This window comes from Siniperca chuatsi, linkage group LG12 (assembly GCF_020085105.1).
Source record: "Siniperca chuatsi isolate FFG_IHB_CAS linkage group LG12, ASM2008510v1, whole genome shotgun sequence".
In the NCBI taxonomy this organism is placed as follows: Eukaryota; Metazoa; Chordata; class Actinopteri; order Centrarchiformes; family Sinipercidae; genus Siniperca; species Siniperca chuatsi.
Genome location: NC_058053.1, coordinates 16,067,469 through 16,090,097, shown reverse-complemented (window position 1 = coordinate 16,090,097; position 22,629 = coordinate 16,067,469). Strand labels below are relative to the sequence as shown.

The 22,629-nt window shown below is 39.7% G+C and overlaps 2 protein-coding genes across 2 annotated transcripts in view; both read right to left on the bottom strand.

The window, feature by feature from the left end:
• Nucleotides 1-468: 468 nt before the first annotated feature.
• Nucleotides 469-22,629, bottom strand: part of LOC122885513 (ATP-binding cassette sub-family C member 4-like) — a 68,200-nt gene continuing 46,039 nt past the window's right edge. The window contains exon 33 of the mRNA XM_044216717.1: nucleotides 469-1,364. The gene's annotated coding sequence lies outside the window, so the exon portion shown is untranslated. The remainder of the gene's footprint in view (nucleotides 1,365-22,629) is intronic.
• Nucleotides 4,660-6,838, bottom strand: sox21b (SRY-box transcription factor 21b). Its single transcript, XM_044216725.1, has 2 exons — nucleotides 6,572-6,838; nucleotides 4,660-6,433 (listed from the first exon to the last, which is right to left on the bottom strand). Exon 2 carries the CDS (start codon nucleotides 6,416-6,418, stop codon nucleotides 5,672-5,674), a length of 747 nt encoding a protein of 248 aa, XP_044072660.1. The 5' UTR covers nucleotides 6,419-6,433; nucleotides 6,572-6,838; the 3' UTR covers nucleotides 4,660-5,671.

Genomic DNA, 22,629 nt, shown 5'->3' with positions numbered 1-22,629 from the left:
GTCCACATATCGCACTGCTGTATGTGCAAAATAATATTAAAGATTGCAAAATCAACCTTCAAATATTTCTCTTTTCTTATGACCTTATTAAAACTATGTAGAAAAGTATGAAAGTATGAAGCTGACAAAATACAGAAATGACCATAAAGTATTGTTATTACACCAAACAAGAAAATATTTCATGTGTTCTCATACATATAGATTATGTATGAGGAAATACATATTTCTTTTGTTTGCCAAAAAGTCATTAACAGACAAGGAATTATACAGTATGTTATCCTACATAGTGATGTTACTTACATTTGGGGTCAATTAGATGCCAGAGGTGTAACTCCCTGTTAGACCACTTATGAACAAACTGTTATAAAACTCTAATAACAGAAATCCAAATAGACTACTGACAAGTTTATTTACACACACTTATTATGGATAAGGAGTGCTGCACAAAAAGTATAGATATAGAGCATATGAAATATATGAAATCCATTTTATTTAATCATGTTTTACAGCTGTGGTCCCTGAGACCCCAAAGAGAAAAACGAACGTGTAATTTTCACTAGTTGACTTCTGAAACACGGCATCTCAAAAAGAAAATCTCATAAAATTAAGAAAAAATCTGAATATTAAGCAGATAAAGCAATGCTATGTATGTTTTTTTTTTAGCTGTTACGAAGGGCACATCAGCAGTGTGGCTAGTACTGTGTTTCCACACAGGGATGTATCAAAGTATGATTTCATCAGCTACAGTCAGGGTATAACAATTAAAGAAATATTGTACTTATATAAGAAGTGTCTTAAAATGCATTTAACATATAATGATAAATAATTGTGGAGCTGTGATATTGTTGCTAATGTTAATGCCGGACGATCTGGTAGACACTATGAGGGCAGCTCACTCGTCTCACCTGCAAAACTCATGATTACCTCAACTACCCCCCACCCAAACCTAATTCAAGCGTTCCCTCTCTGAACTCCAGCAGGGGTCCATCGACTTCTTGCATTATGTACTATTAAACAAACTTGGACTTCTTAAAAGCAGAGTCAGACTTCAGAGGCTGTGTGGCATGTTTATAGGGATGGACTGTACAGTACACACAGATTTCTCATTTCTCTCGGTGACCTTGGGCACAGCGACATGTACGGTTTTGAGGCTTTGATTTGCCACGTTGAGGTGTTGCGCAAAAGGTGCAATGCAAGATAATTTTGGCATTTTTTCCCTCCTGGGAGCATAGAGAAGTAAGAAATACAGCAGTTCATACTCCGGAGATTACAGGTAATATGGCACACAGCCTTCATAAACATTCTTGACCCAGCCTGATGATGGAGATATTGCTTCAGGAGAGACTTTTCACACTTTGATTTGCCTAAAATGAGATGGAGAAGTCAGTGATCAGACTCTTTGAGGTTCCTCACAGAGAAGCCAGCACTGGCTAGATATCTCTCAGCATTGCACGCAGCACACACATGTTATGACAACTAGGTGAGCAAGAAGCAGACTCCTGCAAACAAATACGGAAAAATATCCTCAAAGAGATGATATTAATGTATTATTCATGTCAGAAAAAAAATACTAAAATGATCCAACTCAAGCCATTGAAGCCAGGTGATAATCCACATGCTTGTGGGGCAGCCCTGGGCGAATTAGGGATGAGGAAACCATTGTACATCCCTCTAAGGTCAACATGGTTGAACCGGTGATACATATGTATGTTAATTTGCCTAATCTCACTTCTACAAATGTCTTACAGGCACATAAAGGGTTTAACACTAAGACATAATGATATCAAGGCATCAGACGGGGGGCTTATGAAAACATGAGGCAGCTATAGCTTTAAATCTTGGGCAGAACCCTTTGTATCGGATGTCAATATAACCACAGTAAAATACCAAGGCAAGTATTTAGATTTAAAATTTTAATTTCTTATTCAAATATAAACAAAATTCCTATTTCTTAGTCTTTGTGTATCTACTTCTTATAGCACAGATAATATTGATGAAGTAACTGTTTGAATCATTGCTTTAAATTTAAAATACTTTTTTCTGGGCCTGCAAATTGCACTCTTGAAACAATATGAATGAAAGGTTTAATTAAAACCACTTAACAGTGTTATCATTTCAGAACTTAACTTGCCTGTTTGTTCTGAATTAAATAGAAATCAATAAAGTATGCAACTAAAATTAATACAGCTTCTGCAGGAGGACAAGTCTTTATCCCATGTAAACACGCTCACTAAATCTACTAAAGACATATTTTCTCTGTCTCTCCTAATGCCAAGGAAAAGGCTTTGTAACTGACACACGACTGCTACTACAGCACATTTGAATAAGTGTGTTAAATGAAATAAAGTCTTTATTTAATTTGAACAACCGCTTGAGTTTATCCAGTGTTTTTTCCAAGTGCTCACATTGCACAGCACCTTCACAGCTTTTCACTTCAAGGCCAGATGCTTATGACTATGCATCCATGTATACCCGTCATCAATTCAGCCACATAAAACGTATTCTCATTAAATAATTGTGTGGATGGAGAATATTTAGATTTGTGTTCCATTTGTAAATTAATTTTTTTTAAGTTATTCCTTAATTACAACTATAAAACTTTATTTTAAGCCTGTATGAGATGAGACAACAAAAGCCATGAAGCCAAACATGACTTCTGTTTAGGATATTCATTTGGTTTGGTTTAATAAAATATTTTCTAGATAATCACAAAATGATCTTAACTATAATCTTACCCTGGGAAATAGGTTTTTATTGCCCCTGATTTACTGAGGATCTTGGAATCAAGAGTGAAAAACATTTTGTAAGAAAAAGTTTTCTCCCACTTATTTCCATAGTTGCACGCCACCTTTCCCATTCAGTTCCCATAGACAGAAGAAAAAAAACACAGGCTATCTATTCAAAAGGCATTTAGTCCATTTCTTTCTTGGCCGGTAAACCTATTCATCAATTGTTCTGGCTTGTAGATTGCATTCTAATGCTAATCTAGCGTGTTAAATATCTTTTTGTTCCCCTTTCACCGTTTTGTCATTCAGTTTATCCAGTTTTGGCCACCCATTTTATTTATTTATGCGCCTGCTTCTATTCATGCGCTCATGTATTTTTTATTATGTTGTTTCACTGTCATGCAGTGTCAACTCACTCTATTCAATGTGGGCTACTTGAAGGGCTTGGGGGGACAAAGCGTGTACACATTGCAGTGCTATTCACTCCGGCCAGCTGGATCGGCTGAAAAAAACCTTGTGAAAAGAAATCCTCCACAACGGACACAGAAGAAGTGCACAATGCTAACAGTTTTCCAAATACCACTGATTGCTTTCATCACAATGAGGGAAAGCAGCCGCTTTTGCTGAGCTCCACTTCAACAAACAACACTCTCACAAAACCTCCCAACCCACGTTTTGTTCCCAGACAAAACCTCCTCGACCGTCTAAACGCTCCCAGAGTTGAAAAAAAGTTCTTTCAGCATTCTTCCCCTTTTTCCTCAAGAAAGAAAAATATAATAAAAAGGGCAAAGAAAGAGAAAGAAATGGCCACTGAACTCATAATGCAAGTTCTTTAACTGACTTGACGACCTTCTCTGTGTTTTGATCACAGGCTTGCCCTTTTATGACACCTAAAACCATTTAGAAATTACATATTTTACGTTTTGTTATTCACATTGCACATTATTCTAATCTATTTAATTTTGTTGCACATCAATAATAACAATAACCATAGCAATTTTAATAATAAAACTTGAAATATAAAAAGGTACAGGCCTGACCTCAAAGGCACTTAGAAACAACAAATGCTGGTGTCACAAATAACCTAAATTTTCCTTTGAATGTGCTGAACATGAAGTGTAAATGCCACCAGTTTCAAGACAGTAAATGAAACACAAGGTCACTTGCGCATTATTTTCGGGGCCAAGAAGGAAGTTCCGTGGAGAGGAGTGATCGGGGTGTTACAATGGAGAACATAGTGGTGAAAGGGTTTAATTAACCGTGACGGAGATAATTATCCTTGGACTGTCCAAATTAGTTTTGCATAATCGCTCTGATCCTTATGAATTAATCTCTCAGTGTCGCCTAGGAGGGGCAGTTTGCTTAAATAACATACATTACACGTGATAGATAGGCTATATTGAAATTTAGTCCACCCAATAGCACACACACACACACACACACACACACACCTGCTACACACACACCGCACTGTGGTGCACGTGAGAACATGCACTCCTTAGGAAAGCATGCTTTTTTTTAACATTGTGTCCCTTTTAATTTGTATTAAATGCACTTCGTTTTTCTTTTTAAACTTGGGAGCTCATACTCAGTTAAGGTTGTTTTAAAAGCCTCAAAGACGAGCTTGTTCTGCAGCCTAAAAGCTGTTTTTTTTTTTTTGTTTTTTTTTTGTCCCCAGCATGGGAAAAGAAAGCTCAGAGTACCAAACCGTTTTATCTTCCTTCCTATTCACGATTAAAATTGTGATAAATAAGGTTTTGGCTCTTGATTACAATGGGTTGATTTAGATTTCCCCCAGTAATGCCATTCAAAGCGCGGACAAAAGCGGCCTTTGGAGGATACCTTACACTTCACCTGGACTGAGGAGCAGGAGCAGGAAAAGAAAAAGATAACAATCTTGTTCATCTCATCAAGAACTGCAACCGCGATTCCCTTCCGTTTAATCCGAATACGCTTTATTGTAGTCCTTTGCTCAACAAGTGAACAATAGGTTGAAGTACATAACGGAGGTTAAAGAAAACACAAAACATACAAATTCCATAAGAGTTAGTTAAAAACGTTTTTTTGTGCTGCACATGATACGAGGAGTGGGAGGGTGAGAGATCAAGAAATGATAAACTCCTTGAATAAACTTTAAATTGGAACTTTTTTTTTACTGTCTGGAGGGGGGGAACGGTTTGATGAATCAAACCCGAAAGTTGCAATGCACTGAAATTGAATATCACCTTCAAAATAAATTACATCCTCTACGTTTCATGTGCAAATATTACAGAACTAGTCTTGTCCTTTTTAAAATTGTCTGGGTCACCATAGATTCCACTAAACAATAAATATTACAGACATCTATAAAACGGTTTAAAAACTCAAAATATACACCAGATTTCTAGTGAAATACGTAGGTTCCTGGCCCTATCTCAAACACTAAGCCTATAACGGCAAATAAACTAGAATCATTTTTATCTGTACACATTTACAGTCAGTCCAAGGGGGGAGAAATGTTGTGACAATAATCCTGTGATTAATATGCTCATTGTATGTGCTGCCCTTGATTCCAACAGGTTAGTCGAGCAGGTGCAACTTGCAGAAGATAGAAATCGAATAGTGTACCTTTCAAAATGGGTTTTCACAAGAGCAAACTGCTCTGATACCCTTTTCCTCTCAAATGTGTGCATTTTTGCCATCCTTTAGTCCTTTTCCTCTGGGCTGTGAGAGGTGATGGCTGAGTAGCCTAATAATAGATTAGAGAGTTCTCTAAATAAGCATTACCTTAGATAAAGGCATTAATCAATATACATACACATGTGATATCTGAGACGACGAGCACTTCATCACATGTACAAGTGTGTGCATGCATAATAAAACTCTTGCATGAATAGCTTTTTTTTTTTGTTCGTTTGTTTGTTCTGTTTCACATTTCATTTTCTTAGAAGTCCAAAGTGGGTCTATCATAATGCTGCCGCATATGCAGGGTACGGTTCAAGTTGAGGTTTTCCCATGCCGGGGAGCAGGATGTATGCTAAGGGCGGCTGGAGTCCTGCTGAGGGCCAGCCCGTACAGTTACAAGGGATCATGTAGCCTGGGTTTCCCGGGGACGGATGTGAGTGAGTGTGGGTGTGCGTCCCGCCACCTACACTGCCAGTCCCGGTGAAAGCCGTGGCGCCTCCCGGCGGGTAGCCCAACGGAGACGCGTACGGAAACGAAGGTGGGGAAAGCTCAGTCATCTTGGATCCCAGGTCGAAAAAGGAATAGGGGTTCGTAGACATGGCCGGGTTGAAGAATACCCTCGCTGCTGCGGCCGCTGCAGCTGCTGCTGCCTTATCAGGGTTTCCCATGATGGACTCGGAAAGTGCTCCTGCGGAAAGCCCGTTAACTTTGAGTGCGTCGTGCTCCCCGAGATTGTAGGGCACAGGGAAAGAAAACTTATCTTTTTTCATCAGAGTCTTGGGCTTCCGCCTCGGTCTGTACTTATAGTCTGGGTGTTCCTTCATGTGCATCGCTCGCAGTCGTTTGGCTTCGTCGATGAATGGCCTTTTCTCAGACTCGGTGAGAAGTTTCCACTCCGCTCCCAATCTCTTGCTGATCTCGGAGTTGTGCATTTTCGGGTTCTCCTGAGCCATTTTTCTGCGCTGGGCTCTGGACCAAACCATGAAAGCATTCATCGGGCGTTTAACGTGATCCATTGGTTTAGACATGTTGGCACAATCTCTCTGGAAAAATAATATTTAAAAAAAAGTATAAATAACTTTGCAAAGTCAGAACACAAATCAAACACAGGACTCCTTTGAAAAGTTTAACAATTCAGTTACATGAATTTAAGATCTGCAGCTCGTGTTTTGGCTACTTACTTAAGACTTCAATTCTTCATCCCACCGTTGAGGATCTTCCGTAAAGTACAAGTGGCAGCGTCCTTATGAGTGCTCAACTTATGTTTTCTGCTTCATGGTGGCATCCATCAGTGATACGCCTTTAGCAAAGAGGAGAGGTAAAAAAACAAAAAAAACAAAAACGTTGTCTTGTTTTCCTAGTGTCGCAGGAGACTGTCAGCCACCACTCAGCTGCAGCATTGACGCAAGTGAATGAGAACTCCCGCTTGCCCCATGTGAAATACAGGATTGTGTGGCAGGTAGTGAAAGTGCCGCTGGCGCATGCGCGGTTGCGCCAAGCACGCAGACTGCTCCTGGATGATTTTTTTTTTTAAATCCCACCCTGTTTGAAGGATAAACGCGTCTCGTATTATATAGGCTATCTTTATTTATTACGTTAGAGTTATTTAACTCAGAGTTGTTTGGACCCTTTAGCTTCATATTCTGAATTATATGTATTCTAATGAGCAACTTGTCACGTCGGAAATGTTTAGTTCAATTAAAGTAATTAATTTTTGTACTCGAGCGACGGATGCACCTGAAATACCTGAGGATGGCAGCGTGTAGGAGCCTCTCACTTACACACTGGCAGATCTGGTGAAGGTGACTGCAGCAGACAGGTGCATGTTGTTGAAGTTCAGTCTCAACTTGCATTGAATCTGAGCCATCAAACACTTGAAAAACACGCACACGCTCTCCCTTAATTAAAAACACGCCTAATCGCCTCTTCCTCTCTGTTTCAGTTGTTTAATTGACAATCAGAGCATCTTGAATCTGCTGGTGTCACTTCACTTTCTCACCTTTCATCCTCACCGGTGTCTCTCTGCCTGCCCCTTCCCTTCCCCATGGGTGGCACTGCAATTGAAAAGTAGTGTGTAAGACGACAAGAGAGGTAAAGAATGTCTTCTTTAATTTTCTGATATTGTGGCATTTTGTCGTAAATACGCAAATGCTGAGGAGGTCTGAAGTGTTTCTAATCGCGCTTGGTGAAATTAATTACTTTCCTGAAATCCCCCATTTCACTTTCACTTCAAAGGACTTTCCCAAGGGCAGCGAATCGACAACTGAAATTAGGTTGTCGAATATTCAACTAAGCAATTACAGTTATCTGCAGGACTTGTTGAGTAAATTGCAGGTTTAAGTGGTTTGTTCTCGCACCTTCTCCGTTGTACATAATTATATATGTACAAAAAAAGGAAAATAGAGAAGGGCTATATCGAACAATATTATAAATGACGAATTAGGCTGTAGGTCGAGCGTTTAAATAGGATATAAATGGATGTCAAATTCAATTCACTATACTGTTGTTATTTTTTAACGGTTTAGCCTAATCTGAGGACAGTTTACACAATATATAATGTGGAATTATTATTGTTGTTGTTGTTATTATTAAATAAAAATATTGGATTTATAATTACTTTTAATATAAATAACGTGTCGGGAGATTATTGACAGGGTGAAAGTTGAGTGATGACGCTGACCTATCCCAACATGACAGCGCCCTTTTGATTGCTGCGTGTTGAGCCTGAGATTTATTTATTTTTTTGTAATTTTCTGTTAACAAGGATTAGGGTTGTTTTATTGCAGCGGAGAAAAAGCTCACTGAAGGATAGCTCTTTTGTCTCAAGTAGGAAACCTGACAAGGTGAGGATGATCCGCGCCAAGAGGACCAGATGAGAGACAAACCTGCTGCCTAAACTGAGTCGCAGCATCTCTCAACACCGTGCGCCCCTTTTGTCGGCTTGTCATTCACCTCGATAACATTACTGCAATGAAGCGCTCCACTCACTCCGCAGGAGCATATGCCTCTCATGACACAAACGGGGAAAAATTGCTATGAATTATATGAATAAGTTACGGTGGAAAGTTCTTATCGGGAGTTGACAGTTATGGAGGTGTGCAATTCAGTGGCTGCACACATGCTGCACACTGGGCCCCTGGAGATTTCATAATTTTTTATTTCTCTCTGCAGTTTTTTTTAATTGTTATTATTTTATTTAGGATTGTTTGACAGTGTAGTGAAACATATCTCCTCACTGTCCTGCTCCTAAAGCATGGCCTCTGTTTTGTTTTGTTTTAATAACATGTGTTGAAGGATTTCAGATGATGGCAGGGCCTAGCTGAGCCTGCATTAAGGGGAGCAGGCAGCATGTTTCCTGCTGATGAAAATGTCAAGATTCGTTGTATCTATTTCACAAAACAGCTTATTATTTTTGCAGACTGGGAAAACATTAATTCATTCAATTTAGTAATTTAATGAAGATCTGATTAAAAAAAAACACTAACAACAATTCAGTCTGTGTTTCCCCCCCTCTTTTACCTCTGCCTGGGTCTCCGAAATAACACTTAAATAATTCAAGATGAGTTAGTGAGAGTGGGAGAATTACCTGCCGATAAAGCCCGGGTCCAGCCTCTGAGACGGAGCCAGCACTCCCACCTCACAGCACACTGATGATAAGACTGAATAGAAAAATATCATGCAAATAGAAGGCAGACAGCAGCAACAACAAGCCCATGGGGACATTTTCCTACCCGGAGAGATCGCACACAGTTCACTCTAAAGTGCTAAAGCCATCACCCTGATATAGGAGCCCCTGGAGGTGCAAGAATCTTCATGATAGCACCAAACAGTTTATTCTGCTCAACACTCCACTAACTCTGGGAGAAAGCACAACAAATTATAGAGCGAGCTGATGAGGATCCCTGGATAATCCCTGTTTGCATAAAAAGGCCTAATCTATAAAGAATATTGTAGGATGTGTACTTCACCTCCTTTTTCTTTTCAAAGTGTTTACTGTTATTCTCCCAAAGTGGCACCATTGGAGGTGGAGGGAGGGGAAGCAACTCTTAAAATTAAATTGATTTCAAGATAACACAAGTTGACCTCTTGCTATCAGATGGCTTTTCTTTGACTGGAAAAAAAGTGAGCAGGGTAAACAACAATATCTTCTGTTTGCCACTTCAAACAGAAGAGAGTAGTATTTACAGCCACATGAAAGTTTGCTCATTATCAGGGAGGTTTAAAGAAAGGGAGAGGGAGGGGTCCTGATTGTGTACCTGATGTGGTTTCTTTCTGCTTGTCTGATCACAGCTCTGCCGGGATCTTCCCCTTCCTTTTCAGCTATATAGCTGCTCCCATGCAGGCCGGGGCCAAGACAGAAGCAGTAAATGCACCTCACAGTAAAAGGTTGTCATCTCTTCTTCATCTGTGTTGTGAGGATTTTCATAATCCTTATATCAACATGCCAATTACTCCACTTTTTACAGCTGATTTTCAGATTACGGATTTATACTGCAGATAAACAGCACGAATCTGGACCAATATATTTCATTAGTTTTGCTAAAAAAAAAATATCTAAAAGCATGACTGATATTATAATACTGAAGCTTTAAGGAGGGAAAAATATAATATTGTTTCAAACATAATTACTGTATATTTTCAGTTAACTCTTTTCATCACATAGCCTATTTTTATTAATCATTGGCTGAAATAAATTCCAATTGCGTAAGATTAAGACAAAGGTATTCATATCAAAGGCATTTTGAACAACAAAACCTAAAAATTGTAAATACATTTTCCAGCGAAGCAAACATGTTACATACACTGAAGGACAACAGTGTTTCCTGCATGATGTGGAGAGTATTGAAAGTCAATTTGTCACTATCACACGCCATTAGCTGCAGAATCTTATCTTAAGTGGGCCTTTGATAGCGTTAATGACAAACAGTTTAGTGTTGTAAGGGATCCAATTGATTACTATTTAAAGATGATTGCATTTAGATTAGAAGTCATTTTGTCTAATGAGGTTTCTTTACAGCTTCTACAATATGTAGAAAATATGCTTAAGTGCATAGCAATATAATGATCGGATTGGTAAAGAGACAATGCCGACTTCAGCATCACTTCAAATGAGTCACACAGAATGCCTGAATAAATACATAATTAATGTGAATAAAGTTAATATTTTTTGTGGTTTAAATATGTGACCTATTTTGAACGTTGTGTTCTCAAAATATATTCAATAAGTGCCAAATTAGTTGTGCAGTTCTTTAATCATTCTAATTATACAGTCTTTATTGCTCCTTAGGGCAGACTTTCGTGTCTTTGTCTCAGTGGGAATTATTTTGGTGAAGAACCAAAATATTTACTCAACCACAACCTAAATATTACGCATATCAAGAGGAATTGAGAAATAATCCTCTCATAGAGCACAGTATTAACTTAATCACATTAGTGAAAATACTATTGATAGTGGTCATGATCCCTAGTGAGGCAATCTGTATTTCACAATAAAACAGCCATACAAGATAGAACACACTGCAGTGTGTATTAAAGACTGGGGAGTAGAACAGGCAAATGGCCCTGAGGATTTAGTGAATGTGTGTGTGTGTAAATGCTTGAATGATGGTAAAGAGGGAGGAAAGAGGAGTGATTGTCAGTTCAATCTTCGAGGACCTGAACTGACAGATACAACAAACTTTGAAAGCACATTATGGAAGGAGAATGGCTACACAGAAGGATGTGGAGTCCGCGAGGTTGATAAGACCTTCATCTTTAAACCGCCGCTTGTCAAAGTATTATATGTAATCTCACACTGCAGAATATCTCCACACCCTGAGGGCCAAACAAAATAGCAGCGACAATCAAACGACTTCCTGGATCATTAAAAAACGGCCTATCCTACCCTTTGTGAAAAGTCAGATTTTTGAACTCTGATTGCTGCTACCCCCCACAGGGCGTATGTTTAGCTTAAACCTTCCACATATTCTCTGTCGCAAAGCCCTTTGGTTCAAATCCACAGTTACTTGTTTCCCTCCAGGCACTGAGATGACTTTTCCCATGATAGACTATTTTGAACCATTTAGCGGATACATTATCGCTGGCCTTTCTTCCTCATTATATTCCCCTTATCGCCGCAGCATCACTGCAAAGCCCCAAATAGAGAGTTGTAATTACCCAGACTGCCACCTGATAGCAGCCCTTCTATCAGCTTTATCACTCCAGGTCCTGCTAACTCATCATAGGGACAGAGGGAAGAAAAGGCCTGCTTGTGGCACAGCCCGCCACAGATAGCTCATCTCTCAGATACATTCATAGTTCCAGTTGGGATCAGAGAAAAACTGATGCACCAAGGCAATTTTTTATCCACCGCTTCCCTTCAACCCCACAAAGACTGCTCTCTCTCAGTCCCCTCCTAGTCTCTCACTCTTTATGTGCAAGCTGAATTGAGGCCGCTCCGCAAACAAAAAGTGATCCAATCTCCTTGAACCCGTGGCAGCGCAGTAACATGCTATTTGCGCTTTCATAGTGTGCCATCGTCCTTCAGAGCAAAACATAAATCCAAAGGGTGACTTGTTCATCTTTAACATTGCACGCAGCATCAAACACACTTGTATAAAAGTTGACAGTATAGTGCTTCCAGCTTATTAACCACCTTTGGCCCTTATTGCAAGTTTCCCTGATGTTATGAATAGGAAATGAAGAACTAAATCTAAGGATTTGTGTTCATCTGGGTTGAATGAATAGAAGGTGAAAACACTAAAAAAGCTGAAGTTAAAGGTCAAGATTTATTCAAATTCACAGCCTTTTCAATGCACAGGTCTGCAAAAATATGAAAAGTGAAAGTTAAATATGTTAAAATCAAATTGCAAAACTGTTCAAAATATCCACGTCTGCTATTAAATATGACCTTTTGTGATTCATTTTTCTTTTGTGCAAATAATTGTCCATTGTTTGTTAGACCTCACAGTCTAGCTGAAAGTGATTTATGAAAAACAGACTAAATAAAATTACACCAAAGAAAGTTAAAAAAAAAGATTTTTTTTAATTAAGCTTGCACCAGAACACTGACCTTGACAGTGGGGCCAAACGATGCTGTGAATAAATATTTCTTTCAGTGAACGTTACTTTAAAGTGTTTAAGTGCTTGAAGTTTTCTGAGGAGTTTAGGTAATTGGAGATGACCTTTGTACAAAAACAATATTTAGCCAAGTCGAGTTATTGAGTTATCTTAAAATCACAGAGGTTTCCATATATTCATTTGTTACACTAAATAAAATGTTGGTGCTTATATGTGTTATTTATTACTGTCTTTGTCTTTCTTACTTCTTAATTATCTGTTCATGTTGGCATAAAGACAAAGACAGAAAGAGAACCAATCTGGAAAAGTTCTTGATGATCACTGCATTCTTGCCAGTTGGATATTATTGTCTAAGTGTATTATTATCTGCCAATTAAGGGTGCGTGTTTGCATTTGTATGACACATTCACAACCCTGCACCTCTTCCTGTCGTGTATTGTGAGCATTGCCGTAGTCTTCTCTATCACTTGTAACAATAAAAGAGCCTTTGTGTGTGTACTCATCAGTATGTCAAAGAAGCACCCTGAGTGATTGTGAACTCCATCAAATGGGAAAATTGTGAGGATGCAATGGAACTATGGTTCCCATGGCCTGAGCGCCTTCTGACAGAGGCAGTCTTACACAGCTTGAAAGAATAAATCAATCTTATTTGAGTAGATTAAGTGACCAAGATAATAACCATGTAATTGAGAGAGAAAAAAGTCCCAGTTTTCAAAAAGGGCGAAATAACTAAGTTCCTGCAGATGGCTCATTGTTGCAGCTGAATGTCACATCCCTCTAGGTGAGCCCATTATAGCCACGTTGTCTGACATACCTCAGGGACAAAACATGTGGCCATTTCAACAACTGGGGTAAGAGTTCATTATACTAGACACATAACACTGGAAAAGATTAGTGACATTTGCACTGCATTTCGCAGTTTGTATCCGAACACGTGTGTGTGTGTGTTTCCTAAGCACTAGCTTGAATGACAATATGATCAATGGGAGGGCAAGTGTCCTGTCAGCACGTCGGGGGGGGTGACAGTGGCTGTCTCAGGTGATCTCATTATTTGATGTACACAGCAGTGGAGAGGCCACATTCATACTAGCCTCTCTCGTGTTGCTCGCTTAGTCAGGCCATCACTCATGCAGAGCAGGCACTTATAGGAAATATTGATCATATTTTGACGGAGTATTCTCCCCTCTCCATAATCAGCAATGCATTACTGCCGCAACGCTGGTTCTGTGCACACAGCACACGCGACAACATCATTAGATGCCATTGCAGAGGGGTTACACTTATCAGCATTCCAAAGCAGGCAGCCTGTGTTTGTGTGTTAAGATATTTGCCTAATGATTTTAACTAATCTGTTTATTCCCTATGTTTATCTAAACAGCCTGTGAGGGGAGGGATAGTAAAGCAAGGAACATGGCTTTTCAAAATCAAAGACTTCAAAGCACTAATCGCCTGCGTGAAGATTAATGAATTACTCTTACGAATGCTCCTCTCAGTCTTCACTCATGCAATTTGTTTTTATGTTTGGTTAAAGTCAATACCAGTGCAGAGCTACACTCTGAACAGATAGCTAACCCAAAGGCCAGGACCCTGTCTTAGTCAGATCTTCGTCCCATGGGACATTTGCTAAAGATGCTGTGACACGCCTAAAGAGCAAAGCTCCAGTGGGGGCCCCGAGGGCTGCTTGCATTTGGCAGCACAAGCCAAAAGTATTTTCTCTGTCCAAATTAAGCCTTGCCAAGGGTCAAGTGAAATCAATATGTTAATCCATAAATTGTCCAGTGTGATAATTACTAAGAGGAACAGTAATTACAAAAGACATTAATTTACCTCTTGGATTTTGTGCCAGGGGAGAGTTTCACACAGCCTTGATTCATCTGGAGACAAACAATTCACAGAGGAAGCGTCCCTTTTTTTTTAAAGCAGTGGTCGATTCTTTTAAGGAACAGTAGGTGCACACAAGCTCTCGGTCAAAACACTTTTGGATATGCTAAGGGATTGTTTGAAGGTTTTCGAACCCCTGTGTAGTCAGCTCCGGGGTTCTTACATTGATCAGTCAGTGATGACAAAGGTTTCACAAAATACACACTTGTTCCTTCCGACAATGTGTCCTGGACATTAGCATAATAATAATATATAAAATCTATACGGGCTATTAAGGGATAAAACCTTAATGTCCTCAGCTAAAGACACATGGAGGGCCACACAAAAGCCACCCTGCTTTAATAGGGCGACAATCTGTATACATTTTGATCTTTTTCTTCCCAGCCACTTTGAGGCATGGCACAAACATTGCACAGGCATTCTTTTCTAAACCCCAGGTTGCAGCTGGTCTGCCACTCGCTGTGCACTGCCAAGTGCAAGAAATGGGTCTCTTTTATCAGGATGGAGCAAATCTGGGCTAATGTGTCTAGTAGAGAGTGTCCCAGGGAGCCTCACTCTCCCATTCTTTGGCTATTCTTTCCACTTTTCTCCTCTTCTGCTCTTGGGATAATTGCAGTTTAATTGGGTGACAAGAAATGAAAACTGTGTCCACATTATCTAGGATTATCTCTTTTTCCTCCAGCCTGCCATCAATTCAAAGAAGCCCATTTATCAGCACAGGGAAGCTGATGCTTGGTCAGCGGAGGAGAAGCTTTGAGCACCAGTTAGCAAAATGAAGAGAGAAAGGGGCCGGGAGCAATGGGAGGGGGCTGACAGCTAAGAAAAATACTCTTTGTATCTTATCGTAACCGTACATTCATCTTCAAGATGCATATCTTTTGCACACTCTAAATCAATAAAAATACAATAATATTATTCTAAAGAATAATTTCTCCCAAAAAAGAAAAAAAAACAGTATCAGTTCTGCCATTGTCAGTTATTCAACTCAAATTCAACAGCAATAGTTGCAGCTTTGAACACGTGGAGTTTAACTATCCAGAAACATTTCCCAAAACCTACAACACATCACATCACTTTAGCAACCTGGACAAAACCTGTTAATGAATACCAATAAGTCTCCCATCATTGTGGCTTGGATGTTCTTTATAGCCAGCTTCATTCATCTCCTCAGCATTCTTGAATTCTGCATGGCAAGGTTATAAACATTGAGTCATACTCAGGCCAGCCATAGCTCACATTCCTTTTTGTTTGAGCTGTACTCAACCTTAAAAGCCTCTTTCAAGAGGCATGAATGAACTTCATTTTCTCTCTGAGAACTTTGCTCTGATAGCTGAAAAAAGGAAGGTTGTTTAGAGAGGGAAGGAGAAACAATGAGGGGAAAAATGAAAGCTTTCAGATTCCATTATGAGCATTGTCCTCTATTCTTTTCAGCTGTTTATACTGTACATTTTCCTAACAATAATTCCCCTTTGCTTTAATATGCGTCCCAGTCGCTCAAGCACAATTCTAAATGGACCTTGCATCAGGGTTATGGTAATACAGTAAATACTAGAAAAATGATGGAGATGCATTCTGAGGGAGGATCAGGGTAAAGGGAGCAGATCAGAAAATGGCTTCATTAATACTTTGCTAGCCTCTGCACAGAAGAAGAAGAAAGAAAAGAGACCTTGCCAATGCACTACATATGTATTCAGTCTCAGGTGCAACATTTAAGATGGCCTGATCATTTGGTGGAAAGAGCAGGCTTTGTGTAGCACTAAAGCATGAAAATCTGCTGTACAATGACCGAGCTGGAGTGCCTTCCACTCTGAATGCAACAGGGGACCTACTCTAAACACAATACGTTTGAAGGTTACAAGATGCATTGTCTGCTCTTAGGAGTGTGTGCGTGTGTGTGTGAATGTGGGTCTGTGTGCATATGCATGGGTTGCACATAGGGGGTAGACAAAACAATATAAACACTAAAAAATGTACTTATATGATGTAAACTTACTTGCTAGGCATGTAGAATGCTGTAAATAACAATTTACAAAGTTGTGTCATATTAGCGTGAATGTCAGTTAGCTTTATTTGTCAAACCCAAGCATATCCATCATTGGTTTTGTGAAGATTTTCCACACTGTTCTCTTCATATATTAAATAAGTAAGCAGTTTTTGACCAGTGCATTTAAATTTGGGCGGAGGATTTGGTCTCTTAGGGGCTTTGTTAGTTGTGTACAGGTGGCTTTGAAACCCCAAAGTGCTACCTGCTACTGTTCTAGCTAATAAATTCTGCAAATTGGCTTTTAACTTAATAGCAATGTTTGTGATTTTATGTCTTCCAGGCTCAAGTACTTTTTAAGTAGGTGTTTGCAGTACTTTGTCTCACCCCATCTGCAATGTACATGTCTTTGGTATTATATTTCGTAATTTTGCAATTTCAAATATTATTTCTGCATGAATGACTGAAGATATACCCATGATCTACTCAGCACAATTCAAAGGAACACTGGAATTTCATACATTGATTGTTTTAAGCCATAATGAAACAGTGTAAGTTCTATGATTACTTCTACAAGGCTTTAATGAACATGAAGCACCTTTTCATAGCTGTGATTATAACAGCTGGCTTACAGCAGTAGGACTGATACCTGGTTCAGAATCAGGGCTATGCAGGAATATGGCTGTGGTGAATGACTGCCACATTCATCCAGGCAGTGTTAATCATTTTTACGCAGGGCAGCAGTATAAAATTGCTAAAGGAGAATTGCTTCAGCCTGGTCAGTGCAGGGTGCAGTTTGTCTAATCAGAGTGCAAATAAGGTTTGATCACTGTCCAGCGTAATCTGGCCCACAAGCAGCATTTACAGCACTAAATCAAGCGTCAGGGAAGCTGCAGGTGCTGCCTCACAGACAGGCCTCCCCCTGGGGGCCCTGTGCTGGGGAATAAACAGCAAATAAATGGCAGTGCTGGGAGAGCGATGAGCTGATTAACTCACTGCAGGGCAGTTTCTCATTATCCCCTTAACCCAGACGGAGACCTACCCAGTCTTACACCCTGTCTCACTTACAGTAGGGTGCTGTCCTGCGTCAGCCTGGCTGACATTGTCTGGGTTATACTTTCAGTGAGATACAGTCTGAAGAAATGATGTATAAAGAAGTGAGAATATGTGTGTGTGTGTGAATGTGGATGTGGATGTGGATGTGCATGTGCGTGTGTGTGTGTGTGTGTGTGTGTGTGTGTGTGTGCTGTGTGGTCCATCTCTGGGGAGACTGCTAATGTGTCAGCTCCATGGCTCATTTCTTTCAATTACAGCGGCTGGACTAGGAGAGCCCACCAGCGGTCCACTGACAGCTCCATATGGGTCCCATCACCGCTTATCACAGGCCACTCGTGGATAATTCATTTACCCTTCATTGAATATGACATATTACCATCAACAAAAGCAGTTATATATCACACAATTCACACATTGTTAATTATGAGCAGGTCATCATGACAGTCATATAAGATGCAAAATTATTCTATTCAAACAGAGGTGGGATTATTTAACTGCCTTTTATAATTTACCATAAAACATGAACAAAACATGGAAATAATGGAATTTTGAAATAATTGCTTTCCAGTATAAAGTTTACTTTACATAAGTCAAAACTTACTAAATAAAAGGAGCTGTATTCAAATAAAGAAAAGTCACTTTTTGACTGTCTCTGGCGCTCCAGAGAAAAATGTTTTTTTTTTCTATTGTAAAATGTTGATTTAGCATGTCACCTGAATATAAAGCATCCGCAGACATACTTTGAAATGAGCTGCACTGTTTTCCATTGTGCCTTCCCCTGTGATTTCAAAGCGAATTAATTAACATGATACAGAAATAGGTAGAATGCAAATGTTGGAGCCCTCACTTTATGCCTGGGTGTCCTTTTGTTCCCCTTTATTGTACCAAATTATTTAATTGGGTCTCTCTGATTGTGCACAGACACAGGAAGGAACACAGGCCATTGTTAGCTTCCATACAAGCCACAATACGGTATCAAATTCAATTCCCATCAAAACGGCAGGCTGCTGTAGAGCCCACAGCGGCCCCGGAGATTAATGAAGATCTGCATCAAGGCAAAGCGCTGCTCTGAGATGGGAGATTTCTCCCAAATAAAAGACCTCTTCACCAATAACAAAGGGGGCCCTGAAAAGCAATGGGATGTTCTGAGAGGATGAAATAAATCAAAACAAAGACAAGAGTTTGGGGTAGGGAGGGGGAAAGCTCTGAAATAGACCCATTTTTTTTCTTGTGATTTGATTTACTTAATTCAGTCAACAAATTGAAATACTCAATACAAGCATGATTTTTCTTTAGGAGATGAAATAAATACAAATATTAATTCTTTACTATTCATTTATTTTACACGCATTAACAGAATGATGTATCCTATACAAACAGCACACAAAAGGGAACGATTTCATAATTATTTTAGAGCACAATCGTCTCTCTAAAATCAAACTTAAGTGTTAAATGACATGGTGTAGGTATAAATAGGTTGTGGAGAAAAACATGTTACTCACTGCATAAAGAATCAAAAAGTCATGGTTCACCTTCATTGCTGTGTGTTCATCAAAGCGTGAGGGACCAACAGTGGAGTGAAAGCGATAAATGACAGTCTGAAGTGAATTAATACACAGCTTTTCACTGTTTTGCTCTTTCAAATAACAGTCATCGGAGGAGAGAAACACTTCAACTGTATTCAATGTGTGAATGGAGTTCTTCTCTTCACTCGCTTTGTATGAACTACAACAACTGGATGACTTGTTCTCTGAATGCAGCGTGTCGACAGGTGGGCTCTTTCAACACAACTTAGCGCACAACACTTGTTTTGTTTTTACCTAAGAGATTCCAGACTCCATTTTGGACTCTCATCATCTTTTCAGCTGTTCGATAACTACAAATAGGAGACATTTCTCAGGAAATATGTGTTCAACTTCCATTTCCTAACAGATTTTTACCTGCAGTATATGCACTCAAAGCACTTTAGGCAAACAGGGCTTTTTAAAACCTGAATTCTAATTCTAATATAATATAATAACTAATGTTTAACTACGTGGCTGACTTTGGTGCCACTATTCCAGAAGAGACTAAAAGACAGTCACAAAGGAAAGATTTTAAGTTTTTGGTCAGTGCCACCTAAACACTGCACTCCACTCTTTCACATTCTGCACATGGTGTGTCCCAGCCAGCCATATTTACTTCATTTCCCCCGATTCATAGATGCTGCTCACTGGACCAGAACATTCCAGCTGCCACCTCAACATCTCATTATTTTTTTTGAAATATCAAGCTTGTATCTTCTTGATAAATAATTCGCAGTAGTATAATGTATCAGACTAAAACATATTTTCAGGGGGGCATGGAGGTTAAAGTGCCAATCTCACCTTTTTAATTTTTTTTCGCCCTGAAGACAGAGATTTCCATATATAGAGTGACCATGGTTTGTGTTGAACATGAGCAATCGGGATGAAGCGCACAGCGACACATATTGCTGTCAGAGATTGGAAATGAGGCCTGCTAACCTGTAGGCAGCCTCCCCAGACCAATCAGCTTTACACATTGCCAATGCATTTGCCGCCTCTAAAAAGAATTGTGACTGTGAAGTTTTTATCGGAGTAGTTGACAAACATTACTCTTTAATGCAGTTTTGTAGAAATGCATTCTTATCCCTCTTGGAAGGCATTTATCTACTTGAAACCTGCAAAATGGTTGCCACAGGGAAGGATTTCTTTTAATAGACTACAATAGGCTCAGTATGGGACACATTCTGATTTTTGTGATAGATAGGGGGCCCAGCCATATATTCATGGGAAATTGTTTATCTTCAAGCGGGAGGAGTGAAAGGCCGTTTTACAATAGCATTTCAACTTTCATCTGAAATGATTCTTTTGACTCATATAAATTGTTCTGTAGAATTTCAGACAGGTGCTTTTCACAAAAAAATATCAATCTGCAAAAGGAGATGTCACAAAACATGAATACAAACTACCCTGATGGAAGAAGAAAAATGGGTGTGTGTATACTGTATATACATATAGCAAAAAAACATATATATCCACACATTTTTATTTTTCATTTATATATTATATGTTATTCATATTTATACATAAATGTATGCTGTATAGAAACATATCTGATATTATGATTAAATGGACATCTCATTTACGCAGAAATGAGCCCTCTGTGGGAGGCAAACGTCCCACAACGTCTGCTATTCAGACGGAGCTACATTGTGAGGCTGAGGCTTTTTTCTTGTGAGGTCCTTGTGGTGCTTGGGCAGGGCCTTTCCCTGGCCTGTCTCTGAAACAGAAGCCAGCAACCAAGAGACACAATGTAAGAGCAGGGCCTGAAGACGGGGGGGCCTTGTGCACTCTTAACGCCACTCTCAGGAAGCGGGAACAATAAATCAATAGACTGTCCCTCTCCAGTAGGGGCCAAATGTAAACAAATTGAAAAGGACGGAGAACAAAACGGATTGGTGACTGAAACAGACACACTCAATAGGGGTACTGCTACAAATGAAATGCCTTTGTGGTTGTTTCCTTCGAGCCTTCACCATGATGTGTGCCATTCTCGGCAACATGACACGCGATAGCAAGGGTAACCAACTTCAAATTTTGACTAAAAAAACAACAACAGGTGCAAAGAATCTTACAGAATTCCTTATATTTTGCTTATTCTAGTATCAGCACATGCATCAAAATGAACATCTGCAATGCAATGAGATGTATTCAGCATTGCAGATGCTCTAATTTGTCAGCGCACTTCTTCTCAGAGATCTATGCCGATGAGCCAAAGCAACATCTTACACCGTATAACATACAGCGCTCAAGGGCACAAGCACAGAACTCACAGTGCATGTCAGAGCTGCATGCCACAAGTTAAATTAATGAATCTTTAAAAGGTTTAGGTTTTTTAATGAGAGAATCTGTTGTAGCTTTTTATCAAACCTCTTCATATTTCACTGAGGTGGAATGGTGCACCACATTTGCGAGGCAGAACTAATGCTATATAAATCTCAAGTAATAAGCAGGCCCTGGGGACATCATCTAAATGAAGATTTTACACCAATTTAAACCTGCCTGCAATTTGATTCCTGCCTTAAGTGCATTTGTTTAACAGGTGCTGGAGATGTAAGCGTTTCCCTCCAAAGTGTTGCTATGTCTCCTTTATTAATTTCTGGATTGCAAGTGGGCGGGGGAGTATGAAGAGAAAGGGGAGTTGACAAACACTAATCAAAGGTTCAGAGTGGGCTGATTCTACCATAGAACCAATGTACTTTTGCTTAATTTGCAAACTAATGATTTTAAACCCCCACAATCTGTTTGAGGTCAGCTCCTGTGTATTTTGGATACGCTTGACTATTAGCATCACTGAAAGCTTCAGATGTGTCAAGCCTGCTGCCCCTCCAGTGATAGTCACCTACTTTAATTTCCCTGCAGGCCTCAGAGGGGGATGAATTCAACTAAAATCACAAGCTGTTTTGTTGGCAATCCTTTGTGGCCTATAATGAATCTAATGAATATAAAGAGAGGAGAAGGGAGGGAGGGGGGAAAGGGATGGAGGCGAATACATTTCAACCACGCTGTGTTGCTTTTACTTGACGATTTGTGACCCTCAACAATGGGACAATGGCGAATGTTTTTGTACCCTTAATTTGCCTTTGTGTTTCAGCTTCATCTCTTTCACCGCCATGCATTGAAAGTCGTCAGTTGAAGAATAACTGCTGACTCCACGGTCCGTCAGACAAAGGGGAGGTTTTAAGATGAATCCCTAACTATCAGCCAGCCAGAGGAGCAGAAAGGGAAAGGGGCTCAGAGACAACAACAGGCAAGTCAAAGGTAGAATTAGCCGGGGTTCCCAAACAAGCCTGAAGCACTTCCTCTCTCGTCTAACACACCACAAACAGTGTTTCCAATTCTTAAAAGCTGCTGAACATTTGTGTTCTGAGGGCCCTCAGAGAGGTGTTTGGCACATGAATTAAAGTGGCTCATCTGATAAGAGCAGAGGCTAGTGAAGGTAGAGGCCCAGTGGAGTTGTGACGCTGCTGTTAACACTGGCATGTTTCTGATTTCACAGGCCCCTCAGGTGGCAGGATCATATTAACAGCCTTGTTGTTCTCAACTCCAACCTACATTCAGGTCAGGACTCAATGTTAGAGGGACTTTAACTAATCTTTCTTAACACTTGGATCTATTCAACAAGCAAATGTATAGGAAAAAAAATCACAAATCAAATACAGCGCAAAATGACCACAGCCAAATTAATGCCATACTAAAC